The sequence below is a fragment of the Vombatus ursinus genome, unplaced genomic scaffold, assembly GCF_900497805.2.
Source record: "Vombatus ursinus unplaced genomic scaffold, bare-nosed wombat genome assembly UNPS02014820.1, whole genome shotgun sequence".
Classification (NCBI taxonomy): domain Eukaryota; kingdom Metazoa; phylum Chordata; class Mammalia; order Diprotodontia; family Vombatidae; genus Vombatus; species Vombatus ursinus.
This window is the reverse complement of record NW_020954598.1, coordinates 13,824,573-13,842,964: the sequence shown is the minus strand read 5'-3', so window position 1 is coordinate 13,842,964 and position 18,392 is coordinate 13,824,573. Positions and strand designations below refer to the sequence as shown.

The 18,392-nt window shown below is 35.1% G+C and overlaps 1 protein-coding gene across 1 annotated transcript in view; it reads left to right on the top strand.

The window, feature by feature from the left end:
* ABCA13 (ATP binding cassette subfamily A member 13) overlaps positions 1-18,392 on the top strand; it is a 489,891-nt gene that overhangs the window by 251,174 nt on the left and 220,325 nt on the right. Inside the window, exon 42 of the mRNA XM_027837266.1 lies at positions 9,531-9,636. Within this exon, the coding sequence (XP_027693067.1) occupies positions 9,531-9,636 (106 nt within the window). The remainder of the gene's footprint in view (positions 1-9,530; positions 9,637-18,392) is intronic.

The window sequence follows — 18,392 nt, the reverse complement described above, 5'->3', positions numbered from 1 at the left end:
GTGAGCAGTTCTAAGAAGATAAACCCTTTACCCTTTTCTTGTTTCTCATTTTTTTCCCTTCAGGGAAAGACATCTTTGCAGTTTCTTCATTGTCTATTCTTAAGGCATTTTTATCCAAATGGAACAAAACTTAACCTTCAACAGTATGTGAATTATAGAACTGAAAAAAATTCATACCTTGATTAAATTACAGAAATAAGGAAAAAATTTAACTTGAAAAGTTTTCAACTACAATCTTCATTTGAAACGTAGTGGCCAGTAGGAACTGAACATTTTTGGTATCATTTTGCAACATTATATGTGTATATGTATGTATGCTACACTATATTAATGTATGTGCTTAATCATGTACACATGTATATGCAGGAATATGAGTATGTATAAATTTATGTGCACATATGCATACATATGTACAGGCATATGTATGTACATATGCATATATATGTGGAATGAAGGTGTTACTGCAACTCAACAATTCCACAAACATTTATTTAGCACATAGTAGGAATGGGGTTACAAAAATTTAAAAAATGACAAAATGACAAAAAAAATTAAAAAATGACAGAGGCAGCTCTGAAGAAGTTACAATCTAAAAATGGAAGTAAGCTATGTTCACAAAGAACTGTAATGTATCCTCCACAACCAAATAGGAGAAACCTAGATAAAGTGCTACGAGAAATTTGGGGAGAGAGAAATCACCTCCAGTTGTGGGAAAGTATTTACAATGGAAGTGACAGATAACTAATCAGAAACCTTCAAGGATTCCTCATTGTTTACCTAAAAAATCCTCAGATTTCCTAGCCTTGCCTTCAAGGCTCTTCACAATCTGATTTCAATCTTCCTTTGCAGCTTGTTCTCATAACATTTGCCCTCATGCGTCAGATATTTTAGACAAACAAGACGACTCACCTATTCCTCCTTTGATCTTGTTTGGCCTCCACACTCTTACCTCTGAGCCTTTATCCTTGCATTCACCTTTCCTGTATCCCACAACTTTCAATGGCTGCAATAGTTCTCTTCTTTCAAGGACTTGATCAGGTGTTCCTTAAATCCAGAACAGAGATCTTATTTATTTTAGATTCTCCCAAAGTCCACCTCCTTAATAGTTAGCACATGGTTGTGATCAGCATACTGTTATGGCCATAGTAGGCTTTAAAGGGATTGTTCACTTGATTTCTACACTCAGTACCTGCTAAGAAAGAAATCTCAGTTTCTAAAGCATCAGGAGATGGTTAGTCTGAAGGCATCTTTAAATGAATCAGAAATGAGAGGTAACCAATATCAAAACAATAAAACAAGTTCAGTTTGAATAAGTATTTTTAAGAACCAGAGCATTAAGAGCTTTCAAAAACTTTCCATTGTTTGTGAAAGCCTGTAAAATGTCTATCTCAACCAATTTTGTCTTTTAAAACAAGTATTGATTTTTCTTTCTTGCGTTTTTCTATTGATCTAAGGTTAACATGGTTGTTATTGCAGTACGTGCTTTCTTCTGTGTTCATCTGCATTATTCCTGACGACTTTACAGTTGGTTTTGGAGGCTTGACAATCAACTTCACTGCTTCTGTAGCTGCAAATCATAGTTTGGGCATTTTTACTCAACTGAATCTGGTCTAAATGGTACTCTTTAAACATAATAACAAACTACTGTGGTACTGTTGATATGTCACTGTTGGGAGAAGACATGATTGTGGGCCATATGAAATTTGCCTCCCCCAAAGTTGGCATCTAAGAGAAAGGTACCTTCATGGAAGAAAGTTTGCTTTGTGTGGTAAGGGGAAGAAGGAGAGATTGCTGTGATTTAGATTACATTTATGAGGTACCTTATGAATTCTGCAGGTTGTTTACCTATAGAAAACCAACTAGATGAAGAATGTTTATTGTCCGGACTTTGATATTTAGTTGGATGAACTGTCTATAAAATATATAAATCAGTGCATATATCATAGGCAGATGCTATAATTGAGAACAGAATTAAATAGGAAGAGGGAAGTGTGGTGGGTTACAACTTGGGAAATTGTGCACTTTTTTCAATGAATCCATATGTTTTGAAACTAAGACCCAGTTTTTAAATCACAATGTTCTTGCAGGGATATTGAAAGACTGAATCATGTCTCCTAGTCTCCAAAAAATCTAAGTTTCAGGTTACCCAAAGAACAATATATGATGGGCTTGAATAGGTAGCACAATCTTATCAGTGAAGAATTGTACAGGGGGAATGCCATAAAAGGTTAACAGAGCTATAAGACCTGAAAAGGGAATAGGCTAGTCACAAAATAAAAGCAATGAATAAGAATAATTATAAGTTGGTCTATATTACTTAATAATTAAGAAATAGCCTTAAAATATTAAAAAATCTAGAGCAAAGGTTCACAAACTAATTTTTTGTCATGGACTAACAAAGTCCTATGGACCCCTTCCCAGAATGTTTTACATGAATAAAATACATATAGAATTGTATAGGAAACCACTTATATTGACATACAGTTATCAAAATATTTTTTAAAAATCAAGTTCACTGACCTCTCTGATCTAGAGGAAGGCCTCCGGTACATTGGGTGGATCCTATATGGAGAACAAAGACAAAAAAACAGGACAAGATGAGAAGTCTTAGATGGGTTATGATCTACATCATTGCAGGGAGTACTCCTATAGATGTGATCCATTGAACTTTTAAAGAAAATCTCACATAATATTAAAGCCAGTTGGGGTTCAAGAATATCTAATTCAGCACTTTCATTTTAAGAAGGGTTAACTGAAGGTCAAAGAGAGTGATTTGCCAAGGTGAAGTGAGAGCTAGTTAGCAGCAAAACTGGTAGAAGAATCCAAGTGTATCAATAATCTCGTCCTTTTCTTACTATACCATATCGTCTATCTCTTTTCCTGTTTTGATTTGCAGTGGCCATTTAGGCAAAGATAAAATTGACCATAGTAACGTAGGTTATATAATATGAGCTGAATTTTGCTTGTCCCGTTGCCATCATTAAGGATGTGTTGATCATTGGCTAGTGGGTATACTCATACCAATATTGGTTAGCTTTTTTCTCATTTCTAAATGGAAGGTACCTTGCCCTGGAAATCTCTGGGACACAGTTCATCAACCTGACATTTTAACTGTAGGCCAAATCAGAGGGTCTATGGTACTTGACAACACTCTTTTAAAAAGGGAAATCAAAAGATAAGTATAGTCCACAAGCCTGAGTGATTAATGGCACAATTAATATTTAGATGACATTGAGTTCTCATAAATATTTGGGATTAGAAGTTTTTTCAAGTTTCCAAGTCCCTCAACAAAGACTAAAAGGCTGCATGTGGCAGAATAACGTCTATTGAATGCATCTTTTGTGAGGAAGCAGAACAGGCGTATTGTAAGAAAAAATAACAATAAAAATGTAAAGTTACATGAACGTCAAATCCGTAAAATATCACGTAGTGAAAAGAGTATTTGGGATTTCCTGATCTGTTATTTTATTTTTGGCTCTTTAATAGGATGATATTAACTATTAAGAGACCTAACTGGTTTAAACATTTTCAAATTTTCCTTTGACTTAAAGAAGTCGCCTGATAATTCAACATATTAAATCTACTTGGTTTAAGAAACAAAACCAAACCAAGCCAATAGAACAACAACAAAACAAAAAGCCAACTCCCTTCAATTCCTTATCTTATAGGTTTCTAGTCATCGTAAAGAAAAAGTCAACATAAAATTGTCTATTAATCAGAAGTGAATTAAATATACATTTAATGGGGAATAATAATAATAGCTAGCATTTATATAGTGCCTTAAGGTTTGCAGAGCGCTTTATACATGTGATTTCATTTGACTCTCATAATAACTCTGTGGGATTTGTTATTTGTCATCATTTCCCCTATTTTACAGGTGTGAAAACCGAGGAATAGAAAGGTTAAGAATAATGTATTAATTTCATCCTCAATAGCCTGACGTCACAGAGAAATTGTTCAAAGAAATACTACAGTTAACTTTCTTTTCATATCATAATTAGTGTGGTGATTGCGTGTGTTGTATTTGCTAAACATATCTTTTTATTTCAGTTGGTCAGATTGGTTTTTCTAAATTTGGAAATTTTTTAAAGTAGAGACTTCATAAAGTCATTTGGTTATATGAGCTTCTGGAACACATTGAATTTCCTTCCTATCTCTGCTCTAATAAAACAGGGTTTAAATTTTCTATCTCAATTCAGTTATCTAACAGAAACATTTAAGACACGCCCTGAAAGCATGAATGCTGATGAAAGGGATGATAGTGAATTTTTTCTTCAAATTTTAAAGAATGTATGAGTAGGTATTAAGGGCATAATGTGAAACTTCCTCCTTTCAAAAATTTTACTGATAGAATGTTATAGACCTTTACATAAAATACCTTTCAAGAAAGAGATTATTAATATTGTATCTTGAACCTGATGTGTTCCTCTAAGCCACTGGACTAGGGCATCTTATATAATTGTTGTCTCAAAATATTACTTAAAATGGAAATAGGAGCATACACTATTAAGTATAATGTAGTTCAGTGGGAATCTAAAATGTTTGCTAAGGTTACCATCATCATATTGCTATCACTTTATGCCCTCTGAGGTCTTTACAATTCAATTTCAGTATTTCCTAAATGTCTACTGTGTGTCAGACAGTTTTCTAGGCACAAAGGCAAAAAAAAAAATGAAACAGTCCTTACTATCAAGGAGCCCATATTCTAGTAGGAAGAGCTTCTGCTTGGCAGGATGGAATGTAGAACACAGAACTTTCCCAAAGTCTCCATTTAAAGAGGGTTCACAGGCCAGCCATTTCCCATCAGCTGCACCCCTTGGATTTGACTGCACCATCATCATATCCCTCTGCTCCTCATCCACTTTAGATTGTAAATTCTTTGAGGGCAGGAATTGTCTTTTTTTTTTTTTTAATATTCTGTCCCTAGTACTTAACAGAATATCTGGCACATAGTAAGCATTTAATACATGTTTATGGAATTAAATTGAAATATAAAATAATTTTGGCTAAGGGAGAGTACTAACAAGGAGGGGTGTCAGGAAAGGGCTAATGTAGGAGCTGGCACTTAAGATTTATTTTGGAGGAATGAAGGGGTTGAAGAGGTGGAAGTGAGAAGCAAGGGCATCATAGGCATAAGACTAGTTAATTCGAAGCTGGAGAAGTGCAGAATATCCTGTGGGTGGAACAGTAAAGAAGCCAACTTTAGCAGAAACATCCGATGTATGAGGGGGGACAGTTTGAAGTCAGTCTGGAAAGACAGATTATTATAAAGCCAGATTAGGAAAAAACTTAAATACCAAAAAGGAGTCTGTATTTATTCTAGAGCAAATGAAACTTCTTTAGCATAGGAATGAGATGGTCAGATTTGTGCTTTAGAGATGATAATTCGGCAGCTGCCCACAATTTGTGGATGATAGCTCAGAGAGGGGGAAAACTGGAGATGCGGAAACAATCAGAGACTATCACAATCATATTGGCAAGACATGATGAGGACCTGAATGAGCATGATCATTATATGAGTCAAGAGGAGGAGATGGACTGGAGAGATATTTGGAAGACCAGTGAAGAGTCAAAGATGCCTCCAAGATTGTGAACATAGGTAACTAGTAGGTTGGCCTTAAGACCGATAAAGTTAGGGAAAGTCCATATTTCTGTGGGGTGAGTTTCAAGAAAATATAATGAGTAATGTTTTGGGTGTATTGAGTTTGAGATGCCTATGGAACATCCAGGTGGAGATTTCTAGCAGACAGTTGATATTGCTGAAGATCAGGAGAAAGATATGGAGGAAACACCTGCATAGAGGTGATCATTGGATCCACAGGAGTCCATCAGATTACAAAAAGAAGGTCAGTCCTGGACTCTGTGATCTAGGATTGTAAGTCAGGATCTTAGATGTTATCCAAACCAATCTCTTCATTTTACAGATGAGGAAACTGAGATGTTGGTTCACATTTTTACTCAGTAACTTACTACCAATGGTACTAATCATGTCAACAAACCTTTTGAGGCCTTAGTTTGCTCATCTCTAAAATGAGGGGGACAGATTAGATGATCACTTACATCCCTTTCTATTATAAGTCCTATGATTCTGTGATAGGATTCTTTAGACTTTCTCCAAGTCCCAAGGGAATGTGTATGCAATTTGCATTCACCACTAGATGGGCCTCATGTTTATTTTGATAGATAAGATTTACAGGACCCTTTTGGGACAGGAAGTTTAAGAGTACACAGATACACACGTATTTACAGCTAATCTGTAATATGATTGTGTAGTAGCAGTCTATATTGATAGACTAAAAATAATCATAATTTTAATTGTGCTTAGAAAGAAAATTATTATTGGATTATCAATGGAGCAAAAGCCTTAGTGCAAATGACACATCTTAATTGATTTAGTTTCAATTTTCTTTAATTCTATTCTCTGTAATTGTCTGTAGAATAGCAGTACTTAGCTCCCTGTTTTCTTTGATGTTTGTCTTTGCCATACAGTCCTTGCTTGCTTCTGGTATTGTAGACAATGAGTGCTAGAGCAGGAAGGGCCTTAGAAATCACCTGGTTCAACCCACCCATTTTACAGATAAGCAGGAGCTTCCTTTGTATTGATGGTAGTTAACTCATTAAAAAAAAAAGCCATTCTTCATAATTGCAAGTGCTGAGGCTATCTAGACAACTTTTTACAGCTCTCCTCAGAACTCAAATCTAAATTAGCAAACCGCAAACTGAGAGAAAATAGAGTTCATCTGGATCCACTCAATTCCATGTTTTTTTCTTTTGTTTTCATATAGTTTTCAGCTGGAAATACAAATCAGATAAGTGAGGCCCAAAGAGGTTCATAGTATCATAGAATCATGAGTCTAGAACTGGGAGGGACTTCAGAAGACATCTAGTTCAACCTCTTTATTTTTAAAGATGAGGAAATTGAGGCCCAGTGAGGTTAAGTGACCTGCCCAAGGCCACGAAGGTAGTAAGCAGCAGAGCCAGGATTTGAGCTTATGTCCTCTGACTTCAAATCCAGGGTTCTTTCTAGTCTGTCCTAATTTGTCTCTAAGTACAAGCCTGACTTTTTACATCTACTGAACATTTCTCAGCACTGAATAGGGTGCTTCTGCTCACCAGAACCTTTCTCTACTCTCCCATTTTCTGGTTTGGAATCTCTCTGACAGTCCAGATCATTTACCAAACAATGGAAACAATCATTGCCCCCTGTTTTCTCCTAAGGCTATCAGGCAATTTGGCTGTCTGGGAAACCAAGACCATGAATTTAATTAACCTTGGGCCTTTCAATGTCTCAAAAAGAAGACCCTAGCTACACCCCAGAATCTAATTGGAAAATGGGCTAGTCATCCTGCCCAACTTGTTTAATAACAAAATTATACCTACTCAGTATCACTCCCATTTCCCTGTCATTGACATTTACCTCTGTCCTACTTTCAAACCTCTGTTCTCTTTATCCCTGGCATTCAAGGCCCTCCCCAATCTGGTTTGTTTTTGTCAATCTCTAAAGCCTTGATCAAGGGATACTGTGCATTTTAGCTATCTGTGTTGGTGTTCAGCTATCTGTCTTGGTCTTAGAATCCAGATCTAGGAGAAAAGTTTAGTGGGTGCAGAGAGGCAGATTTAAATTTGACTCATCATCTTTTCCCTCAAACCCCATCTTTTTTTCCTATTGCCTCTTCTTCTAACGACCACTCTTGCTCATCCATTTTCATTCTCATTACTACTACAAACATGTGGTATTGCATGTTTATTTTAATTAATTTATTTTCATTTGAGCAGCTAGGTGGAGCAGTGGATAGAGTGCTGGGTCTGAAGTCAGGAAGATTTATCTTCATGAGTTCAAATCTGACCTCAGACACTTATTAACTGTGTGACCCTAGGCAAGTCACTTAACTCTGTTTGCCTCAATTCTTCATTTGTAAAATGAGCTGGAGAAGGAAATGGCAAACCACTCCAGTATCTTTGCCAAAAAAAAACCCAAATGGCATCACAAAGAGTCAGACATGACTGAAATGACTGAATACCAACAAATATTTTCATTCCTATTATTACCACAAATGTGGTGTCACAAATGATAGATACATCATCAAGCAAAGGCAACAAGAAAAGCAATATATTGACCGAGTCTGACAATATATGTTTTATTCTAAACATATTGTTTACTACCTGTCATTCAAATATTTTTGGATGACTCATTCTAATATGTTTTTTCTCTCTATAGAACTTGGATATCTGACCTTTATTAGATATGGTTGCTGTGAGAGGGGCAGGGACTACAGTGGATAGAAAGCTCACCTTGGAGTCAGGAAGACCTTGCTGCAGAGAAAAATACCAATCTGCACTAGTCAAGAGACTATCCTTACTGGGAGGCCCTCAATAAAATCTTATTCTCTTCCCATCCTATTCTCATTTCTGGGAAGATATTTTTTCTTATCATTGCTTATGTTAGTAGAATTTTTTTTCATTAAAAATCTTTTAAATTTTATCACAATTTTGATTTTTTTTATGAATGTCTATATCTCTTGTTTGATTAATAGTTTTTCCCCTTGACCTAGTTATTCAAGGTAATTCTGATTCTTTTCAATTTTTTTTCAAAAATGATAAAACCTTTTCTATTAGGTTATATATTTATTTGGAGCTTATTGGGGCATGTGGTGTAAGTTTAAGATGCTGATCAGAACTTAATTTCTGCCAAACTACTTTCCTATTTTTCCAGTAATTCTTGTCGAATAGAGAGGCCTACTAGACTACTATGTTTGATTATTTTGGGGGTCTTGTTAAGTAAACCTTTTCCACTGAGCAGCTTCCTACACAGTATCCTGAAAGTGGTATTCACCTACTTCATCAGATTCTTATTTTCTCACCAAAAAAGTCCAAACAGCCTAGAATTCAAGGTCCTCCACAACCCGGTGACCTTTATTCCTTTCCCCCAAAGATTCGCTGATTAATTGTACTTGTTATTTGCTATAGAGTATTCAGTTTTTAAAATTTCAGTCTCTCCACTTGGAATCATTTCCGTCTATGCCTACTGACATTTTACCATCTTCCTTAATGTTTTGATTTAATGATATCTGTTCTATGGCACCTTCTCTGGGCACTTCTGCTAGAAGCAAAGAATCTCTCCCTCTTTTTTTTCCCCATACCTTTTCATGTGCTGTTCTTATGGTATTTATTATTTATTGTTTTGTATTGTAGTTATTTATGGCAGGTAGTTGGTTCTTCCCCTCATCTATATGAAGATTACTGAGGGAAGAAATCAAGCTTTGTCAATTGCTGAATTTACCTCTGTGCCTAGAAAAGTACCTTACAAGAGTATATGCCTAATAAGTTTAACGAATGAATAAATATATTATGATTTATGTTTGAAAGGCATCTTAGGAATAATAATTTAGTCCACTAATTCCAGAAATTGAAAGGAAAACAAGTTGAAAGAAAAAAATCATAAAAGAAGCATTTTTTTACAATAATGCTATATAAATATAAACTATTATCAAATCCATAATAATCATAGCTCTATTTTTGTTTCTAAAAAGGTATTTTTGAAACTTTTGCAAGACTCCAAAAACAAATCACATAGTCCTGATGCAATAGACATAGAGTCTCGATATGAGAGAAGCACAGAACAACTGCATGACAATAGTAAGTATTCAATTAGTTATTTCCATTGTTTTGATAAAAATATAATTTCTGAAATTTACAATCTTTATTTTGACAAATTCATTTCTACCCAAAGCTTCTAAACACATGTGAAACTGAGTCATTATTCTCACCTTTATAACTCTCAAGTCTGTCTCAAGTCTGACACCTCTCCTGAGCTCTTGGCATTTCTCTAGGTTTCATCCCCCTTTTAATGAAAACTTTCTTAATAGAAACAGATTTTTTAAAAAAAAAAGATGAGGGAATGTTGACTCAGAAAAAGTACTGTTTTATTGGGGCAACCTGCAAGCTCTCTCATAGATTCTTGAGTTGGGTAAATCTTGAGCATCTTTGTGAGTATAGGTAAGATATTTGAACTTTGCAGACATTATTATTATCATTTACCAATAAAGGCTTTTTTTCCCTCTTCCCTGTTTATATCAATGCTTTTCTCATGAGCAGAATAATATGTAAGTCAAATGCTCAATGGTTTAATGAAAATGGGTATTTTTCTTAATGAATAAGATGTCTTTTATTTTTATTATTTGTGACTGATGCTCCAATTTAGTCTAGTATTTATTAGTACCTACTATGTATGTACACAGTATAGCAAAATTAATCCAATGAGTTCCTTTTGTTGGCATCAGTTTGGAAGAGTTGAACCCACTAATCAGGTGACTCAATTTAATGAAATGATACAATAAAAAAAGAAATCCCTCTGATAAAAGATAACTTGATAGTTGTTTAAGGAATGCTAAATTTTCACAGAATCAAAGCTTTGGGAAGGACATAAATGGCCCACTAATCTGACCCATACAAAAGAAAAATCCATCATAAAAGCTGTCCTCTTTGGAAATAGCTCTAGTTGTTTGAAAATTTTCTTTACAATCAGTTCTAAATATGCTTCTTTGTAACTTACATCCATTTTCTCCAGTTCTTATATCTGGGAGACAAGGTGAGTGTCTAATCCCTTTTCCCTTTTCCATTGGAGAACCCTTGAAATACATGAAGACAGCTATCATATCCTTCCTACTTTTCCTTCAGCCTAAATATCTGTTTCCTTCAACTGATTCTTACATTGGATGACCTCAAAGCATTTAATCATCTGGTTGCTCTCTTCAGGACACTTTTGGGATTTCCATCAATGAATATTTGAATATACAGTGATTAAAATGACTTTAGCTTTCACATTTTGATGAAATAAAATAGCTAATTAACTGATACTTTTATAACTCAGAATACATTGAATTTAAAACCTATAATTAAAAAAAAACCTAATATTTTACCGGAAACTTAACTTACCAAGCAAACAGATGAAAACTTAAAAAAATGTTATATGTCAAAATATGACAGTGAGAAGGTTTTGTTACCTGAGACGTCTTTTTAGCAATGATAAGTTTAAGTCAGGGGTGGGGAACCTTTGGCCTTAAGACCACATGTGGCCCTCTGGGTCCTCAAATGTGGCCCTTTGACTTGAATCCAAATTTCACAGAATAGATCCTTTTTATTATGGGGGATTTGTTTAAGTAATTGTGGTCATATTTTTTCAGTTACTATTTGCTGAGTTGAACTTGTTGATTTGAATTAAGCAATACAGTTTCATATGTAATATTATTGCCATTTTCCACAAAAGACAGTGGGAAACATTGAGTCAATGATATTCACATATTGCTCATAGAAATCTCCATTCTTCTAAGAATTTACAGGTCATGTTTTCAGTGCTTTCATTTTTCTACCTTAACATGACTTTGAAAATCCTTCCCCAAATATCCATATTAACACCCCTTCTACTATTCTGATCTTACAGGTCCTTGATTTTCTCAACTCAATAATTTAATTCAATAAATGTTCATCAAGAACCCACTCTGTTCCTGGTAATATATCAGACAATGAGTAGGTAAAGATAAAAACAGAAAAGTGCCTTCTCTTACATTATATAGGGGAACTTATCTACCCCCATCTATTCTGAACTCTAGCCCTTCATTACCAATTGTTTGCTGGACATCTCTATATGTATAGTCCATAGGTATCTTGGATTCAATATGTCCAAAAGAAAACTCATATCTCCCTTTGGCACGCTTTGCCCTATAAACTCAAACCTTCTTTAAGATACACCTTTTTATTGACAGCACCACTCTCCATCCAGTCACTCAGGTTTGCCATCTTGGAGTTACTACTGACCTTTCCTTCTCCATCAATCTTCATATCCAATCTGTTGCCAAGTCTTGTCAATTGTACCTCTCCAACATGTCTCATTTCCATCTCCTTATCTCCAGTCACTCAGCAACTACTCTAGTTTAGGGTCACATCACCTTTTTCTTGTTCTATTGAAGTATCTTCCTAATTGGTATCCCTGCTTCTTCGCTATACTTTTTCAATGAAATTTCCATATAGTTTCAAACTGACATTCCTAAAGCATAGAAATAATTGTGCTCTAGCATCAGGAACTTTCACCCAGCTTGCCTGCCCCTACTCTTCCAAAAATATATTATCATTTGCTTTTTCAACTACAGCCCATTTTCTGGAACAAATGTGGCCCAGTTCTGGTTTCTTGCTTAGTTAGTTATTTCTTTGTCCTGCAAACACACCTGTGCAAAGTCCTCGTACCTGTTATATTACCAAATCTTTTGACTTCCAACAGGTGTGATTTCTATATGGGCCAGCCAGCTTCATTCATTTCGTGACTCCAGACTAGTTCTCTAACCCAGTAAATATCTTTGGATTCCAGATGGACAGGATTTGTGCAAATTCTTTTCTTTGATTAAAAAAAAACCCCCCAAAACCCCCCCAAAACCCCCCAAAACCCATCTCAATCTGCTTTCCCTACTGCTGATAGGTCAACCCAAGTACCTTCATATGCAAAGGATGAGAGGTTAATTAAAATAACCCCTAAGAAACCCCTTTACTAGAAGGATGAATTTGAGGAAGTTTACTGTTCCTCCCTCATATTCGATGGAGGCACCTGAAGTAGAAAAATTGCAGCAGAGGAGTAAAGGTGATCAAATGGAACTCAAAAGTTACAGTAATTACCCTTTCCTGACCTAGCTCTCAAAGTAGCCCACAAACCTGCAATAATCCTGGTTAAACCTTGCAGAATAGCAAAATGTCGACTCAGTGGTATTTCCTAGGAAGAGGAGAATTTGGGCATTCCTCCCACCTGTTCTTTAATCTCTGTACTTAAAATGATTGTTTCAGTAGTCTGAGTGATTCTAAAATGTGCTAGAAATCAGTTTGGAATTTCAGCACTGTAGAGATCCCAGCTCTATTTTATACTTGTTAGGGCAGCCTCGTTAAAATGTAAGAGCAACGAGAGGTAGCATGAATTCTCTCCCAAGACACCTTGATTTGAGAAATCACCCTGATTTGCAAGGGCTCTGCCTGGTGTATCTTCCTGACCTGGGACACTAGACTAGGAATCAGCAGCCTCAGGTAATAGCCCCAGTTCTGCCATTAACCAGCTGTGTGGCTTTGGACAAATTATTCAGCATCTCTGTCTTAGGTTACTTTTCACATGTGTCGGAATGAAGAAGAGGACGCTGGTTGAGCTTGGTTATTTTGTCCAGGTCTCTGGTTCTATCACTTGCCACAATTAAAACCTGGAGTTAGTCACCTGGCAGAGAAGTATGGCATTACAGAACCAGAGTTAGAGGGGACTTAGAGACCATGTAGTCAAGCCATCTCATTGTACAGATGAGGAGCTTCAGGCTTAGGTAAGTGAAATTACTTGCTCAAGGTCCCACAGGGGGAAATCATCAGATGTGGGATGGGAACCCAGCTCCTCTGACTCTGCTGTTCATTGTACTAGCCTGCCAGTCTTTCCAGATGACACTGGGGTGTTTGTGCATGGCAAGAGAGAGCTGCCATATGCATCTGTAGGCATATTAGTCAAACAGTGGCAAAGAAGGGACCATAAGAAAAGAGGGTGGAAGAAAGGGCTTGTACTTTCCACCATATTGTTTTTTAGTTATTAATATCACTTGGGATATATTTAAAGCTCAAATTGACTGAATATAAATTTCCCCTAATACCATTTTATGATAATTAAGACAAGTCTAATTCATAAAGTCATTTCAGAAACATGGTAATAATTTGTATCAGTAATGATGTTTTATCTTGGTCAAAGAGTTCCATTCTGTTATTTGTTGATTACTAATAAAGCCTTTCATTTTACCATAGATTCAATTATACTACATGTCCAGTCATATCTTCCATGTCTATATGCCTCCACTAAAGTTTATGTATATGTATGTATATGCACATGTACATATTATACATGTTATATGCTCACATTATATATATATTACACAAATGCACATATATCTATATCTATCATATATCTTTCAGTCTGTCTATGCATCATGTATTGATCTGATCTCTTTTTCTATTTGTTTTTGGCTATCAAAATCATGAAGCTGTCTCCAAAATGATGGAGGTATTGTGATGAATGTTGATGGACTGTGTTTGTATGCATGCATGTGTATTTACATACACACACAATACAATGTACATGTTACATGCACACACATGTATATATAATATATATCATATATACACACCTATCTATTTCTATTTGTTTATGATCTATCTGAGCTGTTTGTTTTTTGGCTATAAGACTCATAAAGTTGCTTCCAAAGGGATGGAGGTATTATGATGAATATTAATAGAGAGAGCCCTACCCTGATTAAATCAAGGATTCTTGAATTATTGAAGTATGGTCACAGAGTACCTTTTTCATGCTAATAGGAAGAGCCTATAAACCTACTGCTATTCTGATCTCTGGACTCCAAAGAGGTTTATTTATTTATTTATTTATTTTTGCATCTGAAACAGGAAAGCAGGACAGTATGGGATTCAACTGAGATATGAGGGCCTTAGAGGGAGCCTGATTTTTGTGAGGATACTCTTGTCTTATTTTTAATTTAGCTTTCCATTTAAAATGTAAGTTTGCATTTTACTTTTTAAAATAAACAATGCTTTCAGAGAGATGATTTATACCATTTTATGCCATTACTTTTTTTTTTTTTACTTTGTCTTGCTTTTTATTTTTAGTGTCACTTAATAGATTTTATTTATGAGACTAACTTTCAGGCAAATGTAATTGGTAACTTCTAATGATGCTTTATCCTTTAGCATTTCTTATAAGAGAACTGCTTAAATTTTTTCCATCAGAAGTCCCTAAGAGTGGGTTAAATATCACAAACATTTCTTTGAGAAGTGGTAAATTAGCATGTTGCTTTAATACCAAACAGCCCTGCTCTGTCTAGTTGCTGCCTTTATGAGGCTCATCTATCAGTTAAAAAAATCACTGCTCAGTAATCTAAATTTAGTTTACTTTATCAAAGGCAATAAAAATATTGTAAAGTTAAAAAAATAGTTGTAATAAAAGCTAATGTTATGTAAAATGGAGTGATGTTGGAACTCAGGAAGGTGGGGGTAATAGGGAGTTTATAGCATTTAAAATGACCATTGTAAAACATTGGTATGAAAGGCACAGTGTTTATTTGTCATATAAATCGCAAATTAGTAACTGGAAAAAATGTCGTTTAGAAAATCGATTGAAATATACCATTGTGAAATTGGAAAAGAGCACAGAATGCATTGTAGTGAAGTTGGAGTGAAATTACCCTTATTTGTAAAACTGGTCACATACTACAGATAGTCTCTCATAAAAAATCAAAATGGGATCTTTGAAGGTTCAGGAGAGGTGGTAGAAAAGTTTCTCCAAGTAGTATTTTAGATAAAATATTCATCATGCCTACCTACACTCTCTTACTCAAGTGCCTTCTTATGCCAGAGTGGTGAGACTGGGTTCTCAGAAAACTGAAAGCTGAAAGGGATCATACCACATCAGAAAGATGGAAAGATACTACTTCATTGGAAAGTCATGGATTATGGGTCTGTCTTTCATCATCAGTCTAACTATGGTTGGAGAGATTCTTTGCTAGGTTGGCTGTAGGGTGCTGAATTTTCCAACCTTAGAAACTCCCAAGGACCATCTCGCCCACACTGATAAGATTACAGATCTTTGCAGTTATGTGGTATTTGCTATGCAAATTGTATGTACAATATTCTAAAGAAAGTGGCTGAATTTATTGTGTTCTTTTCTCTCTATACTCTCTCACTTGGTGATCTCATCTGCTCCCATTGGTTTAAATTAATCTTTTTACAGATGATTCCCAGATCCCTCCATAGAGCTGTAGATTCTCCCCTGAGCTCCTGTCACATAACTGTGACAATTTGAATTCAGTGTCCCAGAGGCATCTCAAAGACAATATACTCCCAAACAAGACTTCTTATTTCTTTCTCCTTCTTCCCAACACTCAAACACATCCTACTTCCAAGCTTCCCTATTACTGTCAAAGGGTACCCCCATTCTTCCAGTCTAATTTAGCATCCATCTAAGTTAGCAACATGTGTTATTTTTGACTCTTCATTATCTTTTAATCCCAGATATCCGATCAGTTGCCAAATCTTCTTACTCCACAACCTTATTCAATGGTATGATAATTAACTGGGATAGAATAAAATTTATTGATTATAAATGAACCTTACAATTGTTACATGTTGCAAAAACTTCTAATATGAAATAGGTACTTTTTCTGTAATCACTTATTTTACCCAATCAGTTTAACACTGATTACACAATATTTTTTCTTTTGGATTTAATTTTATATTTTTCCATTAACAAAATTTTTTTTCTTTCCTACCTTCCCATTGGGCAAAAGAAAAACAAAACTTCCATAACAAATATATACATACATATATATACATATATATACATATATATACATATATATACACACACACATGTATAGCAATAGTAGAACAAATTCTCACATTTGTCACATCCAAAAAATATGTCTCATTTTGTACCCTCACTCCTTCCCTACTAAGACAGAAGGTGGATGGCATGCTTCATTATCAGTGCTCTATAATCATGGTCAATCATTGTATTGATCAAAGTGCTTGAGTCTTGGAAAATTGTTCATCTTTTACTATTTTATTACAGTCCTATGACACAATTTAGTTGGTCATTCCACAGTTGATGGGCATCCACCCCACTTAGTTTTCAGTTATTTGCCACCACAAAAAGAGTAGCTCCAAATATTTTTGTACACATAGGTTTTTTCCCCTCTTCTTTAATCTTTGGGAAATAGGCCTAGTAGTGGTATTTTTGGGTCAAAGGGTATTCACAGGGTAGTAACTTGTTAAGAATGGTTCCAAATTGTTTTCAGAATGGCTGGAACAGTTCACAGTTCCACCAATATTGAATTATTCACATAGCTTCTCTAACATTTGTCATTTTCCTTTGTGATCAACTTTGTAATCTGATAGAGGTGCAGTAGAATCTCAGAGCTGCTTTAATTTAGGTTTCTCTATTAATGATTTGGAACTTTAAAAAAGAAGGGCTATTGATCATTTGAATTTCTTCCTTAGAAAACTACCTATTCATATCCTTTGTCTATTTGTCAGGGAGAGTTCACAAGATTTTGACATGTATTTGTTGGCTCTTCATGATAAAACCCTGCTTATCATATTGAACATTAAATGTATTTTTGTGAGCAGTTCACCTTTTCTGTCTAGCCATGATTAGAACCAATAGGTTTTCAATAGGGTTTTAAGCCAAGCAAATTCTCAGACTATTCATCTATTGAATAAATTTCTTATTCTTTTGTGATATGTGTCATGGCACATGGCTTTTTTTCTTCAACATTCCATCCTCATTTGGGAATTTTGTGATTCTGCTTCATATATATATATATATATATATATATTTATTAACATTCGTAATTTTCCTAATAAGAACAAGTCCTCTAGGCTCACTGGAAGTTAAAAAAAACTGTGGATCATTTTTGGTGGCTAATTTACAGCCTGATGATGATTCCTAGATCTTATAGATTTACCTGCACCCCTTATGACAAAGTTTTTATGTAGTCTTGAATGAAAATTAAACTCTATCAATAACAATTTCCTTTTTTTCCAGTCTGTATTACTGCAGTTTTTAATATTGCTTTGCACGTAAGAAGCATTTTTTCTTAATAACAATGATAAGCAATTGTTTTTTCCTTTTTTTTTTTTAAAAACTGGTTTTCCCTATGTTATTTCAACTTCATGAAGCTGTACTCCTCAGTCAATAATAATAGCTAATGTTTATATGGCACTTGCTTATGTAGCAAGCATGGGGCTAAGTGCTTTATTATTATCTCATTTGAGATAATCCTCAGAGTGGAAGGAAATTCAACTCTTGTGGCTTCCAGCACCCTGTGAGAGTCTTTCCTTACTTAGTTTTGCAGCACTGTTTTATCTTTTCTTGGCATTATTATTTATTTACGTGTTTGTACTTTCAGTTGCGCTTTGGTGTGACTGATCCTGCTTCTTGGGAGGTTTGAATGATCCATCAAACACTTGACTTCCCCACAGCAATAGTTGTATTAATATCACTAAAATGATTAAAATGGGCTCTTTAAGAGTTACGCAGTTTGCAGGTTTCTTTGGAGGAATATCCGTTCTGAAAATCCACTGAATTAAAAACACAACAAAAAAGCTCAGTGAAATTATATTTATGTAGCATGAAATCTAGTGTTCAACTGAGAGAAAACTAACTCAAGAAAACTGCAGCGACCATCTCATTCCATATCTACCTGGTTAAGGTCAGATTTTCTAAGTCATTGCACGTGTAGGATCACTATCCAGTTCAGGGTTAGGAGAAGTACACACACACACACACACACACACACACACACACACACACACACACA